The sequence below is a fragment of the Dendrobates tinctorius genome, unplaced genomic scaffold (genome assembly GCF_039654945.1).
Source record: "Dendrobates tinctorius isolate UK_male_01 unplaced genomic scaffold, ASM3965494v1 ptg000256l, whole genome shotgun sequence".
NCBI lineage: Eukaryota > Metazoa > Chordata > Amphibia > Anura > Dendrobatidae > Dendrobates > Dendrobates tinctorius.
The window spans coordinates 5,171,451-5,188,712 of NW_027361923.1; the positions used below are offsets into that span (position 1 = coordinate 5,171,451).

The following is a 17,262-nucleotide window of genomic DNA, read 5'->3' on the forward strand; positions in this document are numbered from 1 at the left end:
TGTGATGAGGCCTACTATTGCAGAGTCATCACAATACTTCTGCAAGTAGCAGCTAGATGAGTTGCACTTAAAATCCACAGTGTACAGTGTGAAGAGAAAAGGGGGGGGGGGACAAGTGCCGATTACTGGCGTGTCCACAAACAGGAGGCATCGCACAATCATTCCCACAAGACTTGATCTAATTTGTGAAGCTTGATATGGTTAAAAAACAATTAGCAATTAGTTTTCCATCTTGTGTTTAGGATCGTCCCACTGCCACATACTGGAGCTCAGTGCTTAGAAATGTGATCATGTGCAGATCTTGGAGAAACCGGCTACGTCCTCGATTTCCATAACGTTACAGAGAGTCATCTGTGGTGCTGCAATTGAGCAGTGTAGCTTCTAATTATTTTTGTGGGGGGCTCTTATAGGGATCAAATGGCTTAAAGGGCTACACAATCATAGCAATGGCTTGGAAAAGGGAGGGGTAAAGTAGAAGTTTTTGTCAGGCTCACTTTAAGAAAAAAAACGGAGATTAGACCTACCGGTAATGTTATTTCCAGGAGTCCATCCTGACAGCACCATGGGGTTGTCCTTTCATCCTTCCAGGGACAGGAAATGCACGAGAGGTTAAAAGGTCCCCTCCCACACCACACTCCAGTGATTTTTCCAAGTACCACACCAGTATGATGCAATTAAATTTTATTTAGATTTAGTACAAGCATAATGATACCAATACAAATCATAGGGAGGGAACTACCAGTGCTGTCAGGATGGACTCCTGGAAATAACATTACCGGTAGGTCTAATCTCCGTTTTCCAGGACGTCCTATCCTGACAGCACCATGGGGAATACCAAAGTAGGAATTCGCTTAGGGTGGGACTACTGCTTGTAGCACTCTGCGACCGAAGGTCGCCTGGCTAGCTGATAGAGTGTCCAACTTATAGTGTCTACAGAAAGTATTTGGTGTAGACCAGGTGGCGGCCCTGCATATCTGTTCTACTGAGGCACCCGCCATCTCTGCCCATGAAGTCGCTATCGCCCTGGTGGAATGAGCCCTAAGCCCTTCAGGTACCGGCAAGCCTTCGGCCTCGTACGCCGGAGATTATTGTTGTTATCCACCTCGCTAGAGTCTGTGTAGCCGCACTTCTACCTTTATTTTTGCCGTCGTACTGGACAAATAGTTTTGTGTCCTGTCGCCAGTCCCGGGTGACTTCCAGGTAACGGGCGACCATGCGTCTAACATCCAAAGAATGAAACAATTTTTCTTTATCATTCTTTGGGGCTGGACAAAACGAGGGCAGGATTATTTCTTGGTTTAGATTCTGCGGCGATACTACCTTAGGGAGAAACTTTGGATCTAGTTTGAGCGTTATGTGGTCCTCGAAGATCTGAATGTAGGGATTCTGGATTGAGAGGGCCTGGATCTCACCTAAACGTTTAGCTGAGGTGATAGCTACCAAAAAAGCATTTTTTTGTGTGAGCTTTGAAATGTCCATCTCTGAAATTGGCTCATAAGGGGGTTTACACAGCGCACTGAGTACCAGATTTAGGTCCCATGGGGGGTTTTCCTCAATGTGGGTCTTAGCCTCTGGGTGGCTTTAGTAAATCACGCTATCCATGGATGGGAGGATAGGGAGAAATTAAAGAAGGTACTTAAAGCCGCTATCTCGACTGAGTGTGCTCGGGGTCAGGCCCTTATCGAATCCGGCCTGTAGGAAGTCCAGGATCTGAGGAATATCAGGCCGAGATAGGTCTAGAGGGGCACTACCACTTTCTGTACAGAATCTCTTCCAGATTTTACAATATATCGCTCTTGTCACCGGTTTTCGGCTGGCCTGCAATGTGGAGATCACCTGGTCCGAGAGGCCATTGGACTTTAGGATGTCCCTCTCAGGATCCATGCTGCCAGTTGCAGGCTTCCTGGGTCTGGGTGTAACACTGGACCCTGGGAGAGCAAGTCTGGTATTGTTGGTAGGTGGAGTGGCCCCCTCTGAGCCATCTTTCTGAGGAGGGGAAACCAACTCCGCCGGGGCCAAAAAGGTATGAACAGCATCACCCGAGCTCCTTCCTCCTGGATCTTCCTGAAGACCCTCGGTATTATGGCAATCGGTGGAAACCCGTATAGGAGTCCCCTTCCCCAATTCTGGTCCAGGGCGTCGATTTCTTCCGGATGGTCCGCCGGGTTGAGGGAGTAGAACCTCTTCAGCTTGGCGTTTTTTCTTGTCGCGAAGAGGTCCAGCTGGGGTGTCCCCCAGCGATGGCAAAGATCCTTGAAGATCTCCTCTTTTAGCTCCCATTCGGTGGTCCGGACTTCTTGTCTGCTTAGATAGTCGGCTATCCTGTTTTGGGAGCCTTTCAGGTGCACTGCTGATAGGGAGCGAGAATTGTTTTCTGCCCAGGTGAGGATGCGAGCTGCTAGCTTCTGAAGTATCCCGTGCCTTGGGCCCCCCTGGTGGCGTAGGAAGGCTACTGTGGTCACGTTGTCCGACATGATCTTTATATGTTGGTTCTGTAGTCTTGAACCGCTTCTCTTCAGAGTCTCCCAGACTGCTCGCAGCTCTCGGTAGTTTGAGGACTGTAAGCTGATACTCTTGGGCCACGTTCCTTGTAATAATCTTCCTTCTAGGTGGGCTCCCCATCCTTCCCTGCTGGCATCTGTAGTGATGGTCACGCATGGAGACAGGATCCAAGGAACCCCCCGGCTGATTTTTCTGTTGCTGATCCACCATTTCAGAGATGATCTCAGCGCCGGAGACGGTCGGAACTTCTTGTCCAGCGAGGACTGCCGTCTGTCCCATTTCGTAAGGATCACCTTTTGTAGGATTCTTGTGTGAGCCTGGCTCCACATGACACAGGGTATGCATGCGGTTAGGGTGCCCAGGACTTCAATCGCGGTCCTTATCGAAACCTGGTGTTGGCCGAACTTCCGCACCTTGTCCATGATGGGCTTCTTCTTCACCTCCGGCAAGAACGAGACCCTTCTTCTGGAGTCTAGCATTACCCCTAGGAATTTTTTCTGGGTGCTGGGCCGCAGATCTGATTTTTCTGTTTAGGATCCAACCTAGGCTCTCGAGGCTGAAAATTATTGAGCTGAGTTGTTCTTTTAATTCGGACGCTGACCGGGATATTACCAAGAAGTCGTCTAAATAAGGCACAATGATTATGTCTCTTTGTCTTAAGTCTGCCACGACTTCGGCCACCAGTTTTGTGAAAACACGAGGTGCTGATGCCAAGCCGAACGGAAGAGCCTGAAACTGGAAGTGGTAGTGTTTGCCTCTTTCCTCTAGGGCGAAACGCAGGAACCTCTGAGATTGAGGATGGATGGGAACATGATAATATGCGTTAAATCTATAGTGCACATGGACGCGTTCTGGTCTATTAGCGGGATGGCGGTTTTCAGGGACTCCATTCGGAACCTTTTGTAACGAACCCATTGATTCAATGGCTTTAAATTTATGATAGTTCGGCTTTCCCCCGATGGTTTTTTTTATTGTGAAGAGTGTAGAATAGTGGCCCTGACCTCTCTCTACCTCTGGGACAGGAATTGCTACTTCTGTTTTTAACAGGTCTCTTATGTCTGCCCATATAGGGTCTATCATGGCTTCGGAACGGGGTTTTGTAACCACAAATCGTGCGGGAGGGGATCTTGTGAACTCGAGGGTATAGCCCTGGGCAATTGTATTGAGGACCCATGGGTTCTGGGAGATGCGCTGCCATGCCCCTGCAAAGTGTTTTAGGCGCCCCCCTACCGGCATGGCGTCATTGCCTTCTGCTCCTGGAACTTTGTCCGGAGCGAGTCGGGGGAGCTCTACTTCTTCCCCCCCTTGAGTACTCCCAGCGAGAAGATTTCCCTTTCCCTCTATATTCCTGCCTCTGGTATGGGCGGGATCTCTGAAAGGGAAATTGCCTTTTTGGTTTTTCCTCTGGAAAACCTTTTTTTTCGTCGGAGGCACTCTCTAGAATTTTATCCAAAGCTGGCCCAAATACCTTCCCGCCCGAGAAGGGTATGGAACATAACTTATTTTTAGATTGGTAGTCCCCCGACCAGGTTTTCATCCATATGGTTCGGCGGGCCGCGTTGGATAGGGAATTATTTCTGGCCGCAAACCGTACCAATTCTGCAGAAGCATCTGCCAGAAAACCGGTCGCGATTTTCAACAGGGGAATACTCTCAAGGATATCACCCCTAGGGGTTTTATCCTTTAACTGTTGTTCCAAGTGGTCGATCCATAGGTGCATGGATCTAGCGACCGATGTAGCGGCTATATTTGCTTTTATCACTGCCGCTGAGGCCTCCCAAGCTCTTTTTAAGAGCACGTCGGCCTTTTTGTCCATGGGCTCCTTGAGACTTTGGAATCTTCAAAAGGAAGCGAAGTTTTTCTCGACACCTTGGCCACCGGTGAATCGATCTTAGGCACCTCGTCCCAAGTGCTGATGTCCTCCTGGTTAAATGGAAGTCGCAGCTTAAAGTCTCACGGCACGATCAGTCTTTTCTCCGCATCTTGCCATTCTTCCAGGATTATTGCCCGAATATGTTCATTAACTGGGAAGACCTGACGAATCCTGGCTCTAAGTCCCCCGAACATTGTGTCCTGGATGAATTGTTCTTTCGGGGTTTCCTCGATCTGCATTGTACCTCTTACTGCCCTGAGCAGCTCTTCCGTGTTCTCTGATGTGAAGAGGTACCTCTTCCCTGTTTCTAGGGGTTCCGAGGTAATCTCGCCCTCTTCCTCCGAGTCCGTGCCCTGTATCTCTTCTTCCGATGATAGGTCGGACTCCTATCTAGGTCTTTTGGACTGGGACCGTCCGGAAGACTGAGTAGGTAGTATTCCAGAGACCGAGGCTTGAACTTCATCTCTGACTACTGCGCGCATCTCCGTGAGAAAGGCTGCCTGCTCGCCTCTGACGATTCGGAGTGTGCAATCCTCGCATAGGGGCTTCTTCCATGCGCTCGGCAGTTTGCTGGCACAGATGGGGCATTTAGGTTTGCCTGATGTCCTGGCTGTTGCTGGCGTCGCCTTATCCTAAAAAGACAGGAGTCCTCCCTTTAAAAAAAGCTCCTGTCTCTGGCCATCCTGCCCCTGTGCCCTTTACTCACGGACGCTGGTTCTGGCTGGTCACTGGTCCTAGCGTCCATGCTGGCGGCGTCTGACAGAAACTTAGGCGTCTGTCACCTCTCAATCTGCCTGGAGCCGGTGCGCTGGTCTCCCACTTCCCCCCGCTCTTATCCTACCTTGTCTTGCGCAGGAACGCTCCTTCTGCCGCCCTCTAACGCGTCCTCCGTGCCCCGACCGGAAGTCGTCATCTCTGGGCGCCCGGAAGTGACGCGCCGCCGCTCTGCATTCTGGGCCTCGCGGGAGCCGCGCTGGGGAAGCGGGGATGAGTCCCGGAGCGACGCTCCACGGGACACCCGGCGGAGAACCCCCCTTAGGGGAGTGCCGCTTACATCGTCCGACCCGGAGGAGTTGGCGGTTAGGACCCCGCACCTCCTGGCCCCGGTAAGATCCTCTAGCTTCTCCTTCTGGTTTCCTGTATGTTGCGGCGCTCCCGTGCCTGTCCTTACAGGGACAGGAAAAACACTGGAGTGTGGTGAGGGAGGGGACCTTTTAACCTCTTGTGCATTTCCTGTCCCTGGAAGGATGAAAGGACAACCCCATGGTGCTGTCAGGATAGGACGTCCTGGAAAAATAAAATAGTATCTAAAAGTGGACAACTTCTTTTAATATACTATACTAGTACTGATTCGACCAAAGAGTACATTTTAGACGAGGTGCTGTGCCACCCTCCATGCACTCTGTACAGGAAACTGGTCGCCATTTACAAGGAGCGGTGAAGACTCGGTCACCTTGTTTTTCCGCTCGGCCTCCATTCTGATGCGCACGGATTGTTCCTGAGGATGGAGCAGAATAGACTTTCCGGCCAAAACCATGTTGTCAGTCACTTCATTAGAGTCTAAGAGGAGAAAAAAAAAATCATTGCACAGAATTGCTGATTTTTATACATAATACATCACACGGGAAGACTCAGATCTATACGGCCCAGAACATCTTGAAGGAATAAGACAGAATATTACAGTACGGCTCTGAGTAATGACGTTCCCAGATCTAAAGCCTCTGTTCACATTTTATTTAAGTCTTCGTTGACCTTTTAAGGGAAAGGCAGGCGCTGTCTATCACTTTTGTTGTTTTTGTTTTATCTATTTGGGGGTCCTTTGGAGATCCACATTATCACGCAGAACACAGCCCGTCAAGCAGTCAGCTTTCCGCCTTTGATCTCGCTTGTGCCAGACCAAGCGATGTTTCCCTGCAGTTTTCGCCTGGAAGGATATACCTTCCCCTAACATACCAAACGGCTTAGTTTTGTGCTAAAAGCAGTAGGAGAGCAATAAAAAAAACAGACATGAAACAAGTAACAAGAACAAAACCTGGGAAGAAATTGATGTTCCAATGCAACCAGAAACAATCCAGGGGAAGGAAGAAACATAGAACATGGTGAGATCTGTGTCCCCTAATAAATTCAACGAGAAATCAATTATACAGGAAGCTACTCATAGAAAAAAAACAATGCAGAAAAATGAAGAACATACTGGTAAGGATGAGCACGAGGACATCTCAAGAGGAACTCTACACCCACCTGCAGAAGAGCCTGAAGAAGGGTGTAAAAAGTCAGGAACCTGTACCAAAAGGAAAAGATGACTGAAAAATAGAGATTTTTGTGTATTCACCATAAAATCCTTTTCTCAGAGCCAATCATTGGGGGACACAGACAGTGGTGTTATGCTGCTTGCCACTAGGAGGACACTAAGTAAACAGAAAAAAAGTTAACTCCTCTTCTGCTGTATACACCCTCTCGCTGGCTGAGAGTTCTCCAGTTCTTGCTTTGTGTCTGTAGGAGGCATTTGGGTCTGGCTTCAGACCCCACCGTTTTTATTTTCATTTTTGAATTTTTCTGTAAATTTTTATTTAGTGTCCTCCTAGTGGCAAGCAGCATAACATCACTGTCTGTGTCCCCAAATGAGGTGTAGGAGAAAGGACAAGATTCTGAAAGTGAATAATTTTATGAGACAGAAATCCAGAAGCTTCTACCAAGTAAGAATCCCAAGTGTGGATATAACCGTTGCAGGATTATCAGTAGCGATGAGCGAACGTGCTGGGATAAGGCAATATCCGCCATGCAAGTGTGCTAACACAGAGTCTTCTGCGTGCCTGAAAAATATGTTCAAGTCCCCGTTGGCTGCATGTCTCGTGGCTGTTCGACAGCCGCAACAAAAGCAGGGATTGCCTGTTTGTTAGGCAATCCCTGCTATCGAACAGCCACAAGACATGCAAGCACACAAGGTATTATTCGAGCACGACAAAGTCGCTCGGTTAGCTCCCGAACCCCTTATCCAAGCATGTTCGCGCATCACTACTTAATATCAGCCATAACCATGATTCACAGAATGGATAAAGAAAAAAGACTTCTTGAAATTCCAAACTTCGACTTTTTCAGGCACCAGGTAAGGAGTGGATGAATGGCAGACCCCGAGAAAGAGGTTGGTAGCAGAAGTAAAGGACATGGAGCACCAGCATTAGATGGTTCGAATATCAGGCTTGGTAAGGCCATCCAGGATCCATTAGCAGTAGGAAGCCCTCCACCCGACCCTCAAGAGTACGAGGCAGATGGGCACTGTGGGCTCATGGAACTGGTTAATAAGCTGGATTCTTGATAACGAGACAAAGCGCAACACAAAAGCGTATCAGGAATCAATCAAGATAGAGAAGTTGTACAAGGTTCCCAAAAGGAGACCACTCCTGTGGACCTAAGGGTTGGTTCTTGAATTAAGACAATATGTGGCCCAGCTCGTCCACCTTGGAGTTGTGGACTGCAGAAAACACTGAACATAAAAAAAAAAAAAAAAACTGCACCCGGGGCATAACTATGGCGGCTACCGCCATTTCAAGAGGAGATCTCGGCATCTCACCCTGGAGACTAATGCCATAGATGAAAAAGGGCTGACCCTACGCTTTAGGGTCCTGGTGTGCAGGGAGAAGATATTAAAAAAGGGAAGGTTCCCAGTTAAAAGAGGTCAATGTAGGGTCTTGCCCAAAGAGAAATAGCCAAAGGAGACACTCGAAGACAGAGTTCATCCTACACAGGATCTACATGAGAAGGTGGATATGCTCAACATCTGGAGCAGAGATGTGCACTGCCGATGTCATTCCGACAGAGCTAAAAGTGACCCCTGCAGAGGTTGGACCCCCAGCTGATCAATACGTTCTAATTATTCCTGTGGATAGATGATAATGGGTTTGCTTGGTGAAAACAAGTAACTACTTAATGTCTGCCTCCAAACAGCAGGTGTTATAACCCATGGACTGTATCCCCTTATAACATGGAGCAGAAACTGAAATGTGCCTGTGGTGTTTTTCTTTTGAAGACACTCATGTGAACAGGTCCATAAACTATAATGGATATGCGGTCCATCTGAAAAACGGACGTCTGAATGAATCCTTCACTAGAGAAAGGCGAAAAATATTGAGCAGGATGTGTGCTACATTTCACACGGTTTTGATTGCATCCAGCTGCAATGGAATAAAACAACCTGGACACCCCAAGACCGCCATGATCAGGAGGAATTACCAATTGCAGACGTGTGTTTCGCCTCTTGGATGACATCTGCAGCTTCCTGATGGATGGGCAGAGAGCCAGACTCCAGGGTGTCGCTGGCCTCTTCCGACGTCTCGGCTTTGGCATTCCACTCATCCTTCTGAGTCCGGATTCGGTTTAATAACCTTTTCAGCACTTTCTTAGATTGCGGTTCTCCGGTTTCTAGTAAACAAGAAAAATAAAAATGAAGATAAATCATGTAAAAATTTCTCAAAAACATAGAAAGCAGCATGTACAAACAAAAAAACAAAAAACACTTCTGGTACGTAAACACCAAGATGGTAAATTCTGAATCCTTACCGTGCTGCTCTTCTACTGATGAGACGTCCTCCGATCCTCCAGAATGGCGCTCCAACCTGGACACCACTTCTGGCTCCGCAGTCACATCCAGGTCTTCATCCACACTGGTCACAGAGGGATCGGGCAGGGGCTGGGGTTTTAGCTGTAGGACCATGTCACCTCTTATTTCTTAGGAGAAAAAAAACTAAGAATTAAAGGGGTGATCTGCCTGTGTTTTTTAGTGTTTTTAAAACAAATGCTTAAAAATTGTGAGGGAACCAGACAGTGAGTGATCAATTCCTCCACCTCACAGTCACAGAAGTCGATAAACTAAGCAGAAAAAAAAAAAAAGATGGATTTTTGGTTCTTACCGTAAAATCTCTTTCTTGGAGCCTTCATTGGGGGACACAGAATACCATGGGTGTATGCTGCTGCTGCTAGGAGGCTGACACTATGCAAAAACAATGAAATTAGCTCCTCCCCGGCAGTATACACCCACCGACAGGCACCAAGCACCTCAGTTGGTGAAAAAGCAGTAGGAGAAGCAACGAGAAAAAAACTCGAACCATATGTACCAACCCAACAGGGGACTCTAAGACCCAACACGGTACAACTGAAAAAGGGAGGGTGCTGTGTCCCCCAATGAAGGCTCCAAGAAAGAGATTTTACGGTAAGAACCAAAAATCCATCTTTCTTTATCGCCTTATTGGGGGACACAGAATACCATGGGACGTCCCAAAGCAGTCCCAAGGGTGGGAACAGCAAAAAGGAACGAAAGTAACCGAAAGGCTCAGGTCGGCCGGTGAGCCACCGCCGCCTGCAGAACCTTCCTACCAACCACAGCATCAGACGAGGCCTGGGTATGAACCCTGTAGAACCTCGTGAAGGTGTGCAAAGATGACCAGGTTGCAGCCTTGCAAATTTGCATGGCCGAAGCCTGGTGACGAGCAGCCCACGAAGCTGCCACAGCCCGGGTGGAATGAGCTCTTACTCCCGGAGGGGGCCGCTTTTCCTGAAGACGATACGCTTCCAGAATGGTAGAACGAATCCAGCGAGCGATCGTGGATTTGGAAGCCGGAAGGCCCTTCTGGCGACCTTCAGAGATGATTAGCAAGGAATCGGACAGACGGAAGGAAGAGGTCCTGGCAAGATAGACACGCAGGGCTCTAACTACGTCCAGTTTGTGGAGAGACTTCTCAAGAGGATGAGATGGAGCCGGACAAAAAGAAGGAAGGACGATATCCTCATTGATATGGAAAGCGGAAACCACCTTTGGAAGAAAAGAAGGAACGGGCCTGAGGACGGCTTTGTCCTGATGGAGAATGAGGTAAGGGGAACGACATGACAAGGCCGCCAATTCAGAAACTCTTCTGATGGAGGAAATGGCGATCAAAAAGGTGACCTTCCAAGAGAGAAGGGACAAAGGAATGTCCTGGAGAGGCTCGAACGGCGCCTTCTGGAGCGCGTTAAGAACGAGGTTGAGATCCCACGGGTCTATTGGCGAATGATGAGGGGGAGCCACGTGGGAAACCCCTTGTAGAAAGGTCTTGACCTGTGGTAGAGAAGCTAGCTCTCTTTGGAAGAGGATAGAGAGAGCGGAAACCTGGCCCTTGAGCGTACTGAGGGACAGACCCGCGTCTAACCCAGCTTGAAGAAACCCTAGGATAGACGGGATAGAAAACGACATTGGGAAGACTTTTCTATCATCGCACCAACGGAAAAAAGCCTTCCAGTACCTATAGTAAATGCGGGAAGAGGCTGGTTTCCTGGCTCTGATCATAGTTTGAATAACCTGACTGGACAGACCTGATTCCTTTAGAATTGCGGTCTCAATGGCCATGCCGTCAAACTCAGAGACTGAGAATTCTCGTGGTAAAGGGGACCTTGCGAGAGAAGGTCTGGACGGTCCGGAAGCCTCCAGGGAACGTCCGCGAGCATGTTGACCAGCTCCGCGTACCAAGGCCGTCTTGGCCAATCTGGAGCAACTAGAATCACTGGTACGCCTTCCGATTTTATCTTTTTTACCACCCGAGGGATCAATGCCAGAGGCGGGAACAAATACGGAAGTTGAAACTGGGACCACGGAGTCACCATTGCGTCGCATGCGACGGCTAGAGGGTCCCTGGACCTGGCTACGAACTGCGGTACCTTGTGGTTCATCCGAGATGCCATGAGATCGACATCCGGGGTGCCCCAACGGTCGCATATCTGAGAGAAAACCGCGGGGTGCAGGGACCATTCGCCGGACGCTAGGCCCTGGCGACTCAGAAAGTCGGCTGCCCAATTTTCCACCCCTGGAATATGGACGGCAGAGATTGTCGGAACGTAACGTTCTGCCCAGCGGAATATCTTGGCCACTTCTGACATTACCTGTTTGCTGCGCGTACCCCCCTGATGGTTTATGTACGCCACGGCCGTGGCGTTGTCCGACTGAATGCGGACCGGCTTGCCGGAAAGGAGGGGCTGCCAGTGAAGAAGGGCCAGGAAAATCGCCCTGATCTCCAAAAGATTGATTGGAAGGAGAGACTCCTGTGGCTTCCAGCGTCCTTGGGCCGCTTTCTGATGGAACACGGCTCCCCATCCTAGAAGGCTCGCATCGGTGGTGATGATTTGCCACTGAGGAGGAAGGAAGGACCTCCCTTGGAGAACTGACGCTGGCCGTAGCCACCAAGTGAGAGACTGCCTCACTCTGAGAGGAAGCCGAATAGGACGGTCCAAGGACATCGTGGTCTTGTCCCAGGCTGAAAGCAGAGACAGCTGGAGAGGACGAAGGTGGTACTGCGCAAAGGGCACTGCCTCCATGGAGGCCACCATCTTCCCCAGGACCTTCATGCCGAACCGAATGGGAATGGGAGCAGGCCTCTTGAGAGATTTGATGCACTTGGACAGAGTTGTAAATTTTTCCTTTGGAAGAAAAACACGGGCTAGCTCCGTGTCGAATTCCATACCCAGAAAGGTCAGACGCTGGGTGGGGACCAGAATGGACTTCTCCTTGTTGACTAGCCAACCTAGGCGGCTGAGAGTGTCCAGGGTTATCTGAAGGCTCCGGAGACAGTCCTGGCGAGACGAACCCTTGACCAAAAGATCGTCCAGATAAGGGATGATGAGGATCCCTCTGGAGCGAAGGATGGCCATCACAGTCGCCATCACCTTCGTGAAAACCCGGGGCGCTGAAGCCAGGCCGAAAGGAAGAGCTGTGAACTGAAAGTGGTCTCCCTGAAACGCAAATCGAAGATACTTCTGATGTTGCACACATATTGGAATGTGGAGATAGGCATCCCGAATGTCCACCGAGCAGAGAAATTCCCCGGGCTCCATGGAAGCAATCACCGACCGAAGAGACTCCATCCTGAAATGGAGAATCTTCACGTGGCGATTGAGCAATTTGAGGTCCAGAATAGGACGAAGAGAGCCGTCTTTCTTCGGGACTACAAAGAGATTGGAGTAGAACCCGGAAAACCGTTCGTCTGAGGGAACGGGAACAATGACTCCGGCGGAAAGAAGGGAGGAAATGGCCTGCAGAAAACCCGGAATCTGGGCCCGCTGTCGCGGAGGCCGAGACCGGAAAAACCGTCTGTTCGGGAGTGAAGCAAATTCGATTTTGTAACCGGATGCGACGAGTTCTCTGACCCAAGCGTCGTCTACAACGGACAGCCAAGCATCCGCGAAAAAGGAAAGTCTGCCGCCCACCCTGGAAGAAATTCCAGGTGGGGGTGACCCGTCACTTAGACGAAAATCTGCCGGAATTGGCTCCTGCAGATCTGGAATATTGTCCTCTAGATCTCCAGCGAGGAGCGGGTTTGTAGGAAGGTTTCCTCTGATCCCGCTCCCTGGTGGCAGGCGGCCGATCCTGTTGAGTGGCCCTCTCCGTGGCAGAGAAGGGACGAAAAGGCCTGAATGGTCGAAACCCCCTTCTGTTGAAGGGACGTTTTGGTCGAGACTGGGGAAGCGAAGTACTTTTGCCTCCAGTGGCATCGGAAATTATCTGATCCAGCTTTGCTCCAAAGAGCCTAGAGCCATGGAATGGCAGATTGGTAAGCGACTTTTTCGAAGTAGTGTCCGCATCCCATGACTTTAGCCAAAGGACTCGGCGTACAGCTACTATGTTGCTGTTAGCCCTTGCTACGCAGCCGGCCGCGTCCAAGAAGGCGGCCAAAAGGTATTTTCCCGCCTGGTTAATCTGATCTGCAAGATCTGCCAATTCGACTTGAGGAGCTGACGCTAAGATGCCTCTGCGAAGGATTTTTGCCCAAGCGGAAATGACCTTCGCCACCCAGGCGGATGCGAAAATAGGGCAGAGAGAGGCGCCAGATGCCTCAAAGATAGACTTAGCCAGAGATTCAATCTGCCTGTCAGTAGGATCTGTGAGCGACGCCCCGTCTGGAAGAGAGAGCACCGTTTTAGAGGCTATCCGGGATACTGGAGGATCTACCTCTGGAGCCTTGGACCACTTTGAGAGCAGTTCTGCGTCAAAGGGGTACAGAACGTCCAAATACTTGCGGCCTGAGAAACGTTGTTCAGGGCGCTCCCAGTGTTTGGCTAAGGTAATATTGAAATCGTTGTGATTGGGAAAGGTTCGGGACGGAGGTCTGGCTCGTCTAAGGACAACCGAGCTTTCCTGAGCTGGAGCCTCATCCTGTTTAAGTTTTAGTGTTTGGAAGATAGCTGCAAGCAGACTATCGACCATGTCCCGCGTTTTAGAAACGCTGTTCCCCTCAGAGCTAGCTTCCGAATGAGAATCATCGCCTGACTGAAGGCTGTCATCTGAGGAAGGAGAAGGAGGCCTGGGAGCAGAAGGGCCCTGCGAGCTCGAGGACGAAGTGGACCGAGCCCGCTTCCTAGAAGACCTTCCCCGTCTGTCTCTCTGAAGGTCGCGGTCAGGTGCGGACGACTCACCCCGAGAGGTGGTCGGGGCAGAGGTGGCTGAGGATAGCTGAGGTAATCGTTCTAAAACCTGGACCAGCGACTGTGATACTTTTGTCAAGTCAGACACAGACTGTGACATTGTAACGGCCCACTCCGGGGGGAGAGAGGAGGGAAGAGCGCCCTCCGCCCGGGACTCTGTGCGCTCCTGAGATGCTGACATATTGGAAGGACTGCAGGGGGGGCAGAATGGAGACGACTGACCTGATGCCCACTTCTTTTTACAGCGCGCACAGGCGTAATAGATAGCGGTGGGCCTGAAGCAGAGATCCCCTGAAGGGTTGGGCATAAGTAGACTGCACTGAATGGCCGCAGGATTTAAGGAATAACTGCCGAGGAGAGCTAATCTTTGCCTCAGAGCAGAGCCTACCGAGATTCTGTGAGCAGCAGAAAACGCTGAAGTGTCCCCCAAACAGCGCAGGAAGGAGTGAGACAACCAGGAAAACCTTGTGCTGGAGGCTGGGGGCGGAGCTTAGCGGCCGCTCCATGACTGGTTAACAGCGAAGGAGAGGGCATGGCCGAAGGAGGAGGCTGGCATATGAAACGAAAAAGAGCCCTGTGATGGGCTAGTAAAGGCGCGCTGAAAAGAGCGCGCTCAGGAAGGGAGGAGGGAGCACAGCGATGAGGAGACTGTGAGGGAAAGTGAAAGTGAAAGTGAAGACGCCGCAGCTCCATGCCAGCGCCGACATAACGGAGCTGATCTGACAGTGGCCCTGGGAAGTCTGCCTCCCCTGCTTGTGACGCTGTTGGAGGAATCCCCAGTGTCTCCCTGGGAGTGAGAAACAAGCGGCTTGAGTGTGCGGCAGGCAGAGAGGGCGGGAAATTCAAAAGTTGTGGACCTGAAATCACAAAGGTACAACTTCTGCCATTCACGGAGCTTATGCGGGGCCGGAGGGAACGTACAGGCACTTACCTGACGTCCCTGAAGAGGATGACCACAGGGGCCCACGGGGAAACGGCAGGCCGCTGGGGGGAAGGGAGTCCTCTGTACCCGCATCCTGCAGAAGACGGCTTGAAATACCTGCGATCGCCGTCTTCCTCTCAGCCCTGTCCCGAGAGAGGGGTGAGGAGGGGGATTCGGCAAGGACTAGCCACCTGTCCACAACCCTTATCACCGGAAGGCGAAAGGGAAAAGTCCTGCCTGCGGTACTGAGAGTTGCGATGTGGATGACACCACACTGCTCGCTCAGCCGCATGATATGGGAAATCAGGGTGACAACTACACCCTGTTTCCCGATGGAAAATAACCTAAAAGACAAAAGAGGGAAAAATTAAAAAGTTCAGACTAAACCTGAAAAGAAAAATGCGGATCTGGGGAGATCCCGGTCCGCCTCCTACAGACACTAAGCACAAACTGAGGTGCTTGGTGCCTGTCGGTGGGTGTATACTGCCGGGGAGGAGCTAATTTCATTGTTTTTGCATAGTGTCAGCCTCCTAGCAGCAGCAGCATACACCCATGGTATTCTGTGTCCCCCAATAAGGCGATAAAGAAAAAAGCTTTACTTACTCGTCACTTCAACAACACTGCAGCCAATCGGTGAGCTCAGAGGCTCTGCCTGAATAGACACTACGGGCTACTTAAAGCTACTGAGCTCACTGATTGACTGCAGCGCTGTTGACGTGACGTTGCTGCATAAGAGAGGAAACCTGTAGCTCAGGTTGAATGGAAACAGACTGAGCACGCTCTTACTTGCATTTCTCGTATACATGTCCTCGAATGCAGACTCGAGCTCCCTCTGCCATTCCTCCCTGATCTCTGCTCGGCGGTAGGCCGGCTCAAACAGCTGCTGCGGCATCTTTGCTACGATCTGTCGCCGTCTGGATAGGTCATCCTGTTGCATCTGTTCCAGATCTTTCATCAGCCTTTCCCTATCCTGGGAAAGGAAAAAACAAAACAAAAAAAAAACAAAAAAAAAAAACAGACAAGCTGCGTAAACCAAGCCGTTCTTAAATGGGACTATTATATTGATGGCTTATCCCTAGAAAATGTCATCAATATAAGATCGGGGGGAGCAACACCCAGGACCACCCCACTGCCAGTACCTGCACACAGTGTACGGAGCAGCTCAGTTCCCATTGAAGTCTACGATATCACCCCTGTATAATCACTGACCTGGGCGAGCTGAACCATTTTTAAAGCGTGAGATCCGCGGAGGACGGCCTTCTCCATTTGCTCCCGCCTTTCACGGTCCTCTTCCTGTTGAAGTGCATTCAGCCGCTTCTCTTCCTCCACGGCTGCAGAGCGGGCGTCAGTCTGGAAAGTAATAAACGTGGTCAGAAAATTACTGCTTGTACAGCGGTGCTCTGCAACCTGTGGCTCTCCAGCAGCTCCAAGACTTAGTCCCAGCATGACCGGCTGGAGATTGGTTGTAAACTGCGTGCAATATTAGATTTGCAGCCCCCCCCATTTAGGGTCCCATTCATTGCTGCATTTGTGCCATTTTCTTTTTTGCTGTTTTGCATTTTCGCCTTATTATTCCTTTAAGCTCCATCACTGTGGTCAAAGCTTGGTGTCTCTAGGTGTTTTTCTGGCATTCATCAATCGTGACTTTGTAAAGTAAAAAAAAAAAACTTGGCAACATTTTGAGTGCATGTTTACTACAAACCGGAGTAATTTTATAGGTCAGAAATTTTTAGTGCAAATGTTACGTTTTAGTGGAATATGCGACTTTTTGTGCCAAAAAAAAAAAAAAAAAAATTAAAAGCATTTTTTTTATTTTGCGTCTGACCATTTCAACGATTTGGCAAAAAAAAAAAAAAAAATTAAAGTCTACTTAAAAGGTGATGACAAACCAATATGGCAGCCATTAGGGCTCCCCCGGGAGATACCACAATGCGATGGCTCCAGCTATAACTCACCTGCTCAGTGTCCATCTCTCGGTCTACATAGGCTTCAGGCAAGTGGTAGTGGGAAGTGGAGAAGTTATCTACATTGCAGACCTTCACCAATGGGAGACGCTGCGCAACCTCAATGTTCTGTGTGAGATAAGGAAGCGTCAGATACATTCAGGTGACATACAGGCAACTCTGCACATTATTTGAACACACACACACACACACATATATACATACATACATATATATTTATTATTAGCATATATTTGCTTTATCTATTTTTTTAATTAAATATATTAAAAGAGCCAGCTCAATGAGAAGAATAAAATCTGTGTCATCAATACATATGCCCTGCCAGTTATCAGATACCCTGTGGGCATAGTGTGCTGGCTAAAAGAAGAGATCAACTAACATCCCCCGTAATCCGAACTCGCACCTCCGTCTCCAAGACTTCTCTCATGCTGCACCAGCTCTCTGGAATGCACTTCCCCAGACAATCAGACTGATACCTAGCCACGACCTATGCAAGCGCACTTTGAAAACCCATCTCTTCAAACAAGCCGACCACATCAACTACTCAGTAAACTAACTTT

The 17,262-nt window shown here is 49.7% G+C and overlaps 1 protein-coding gene across 3 annotated transcripts in view; it reads right to left on the bottom strand.

Annotated features, from left to right (window-relative positions):
- LOC141069073 (uncharacterized) overlaps positions 1-17,262 on the bottom strand; it is a 104,740-nt gene that overhangs the window by 62,013 nt on the left and 25,465 nt on the right. For all 3 annotated transcript variants that reach the window (XM_073558385.1, XM_073558384.1, XM_073558383.1), the window contains 6 exons: positions 16,694-16,810; positions 15,948-16,088; positions 15,525-15,708; positions 8,933-9,100; positions 8,606-8,794; positions 5,829-5,935 (listed from right to left, as the gene is read on the bottom strand). In XM_073558385.1, the coding sequence (XP_073414486.1) occupies positions 5,829-5,935; positions 8,606-8,794; positions 8,933-9,100; positions 15,525-15,708; positions 15,948-16,088; positions 16,694-16,810 (906 nt within the window). The remainder of the gene's footprint in view (positions 1-5,828; positions 5,936-8,605; positions 8,795-8,932; positions 9,101-15,524; positions 15,709-15,947; positions 16,089-16,693; positions 16,811-17,262) is intronic.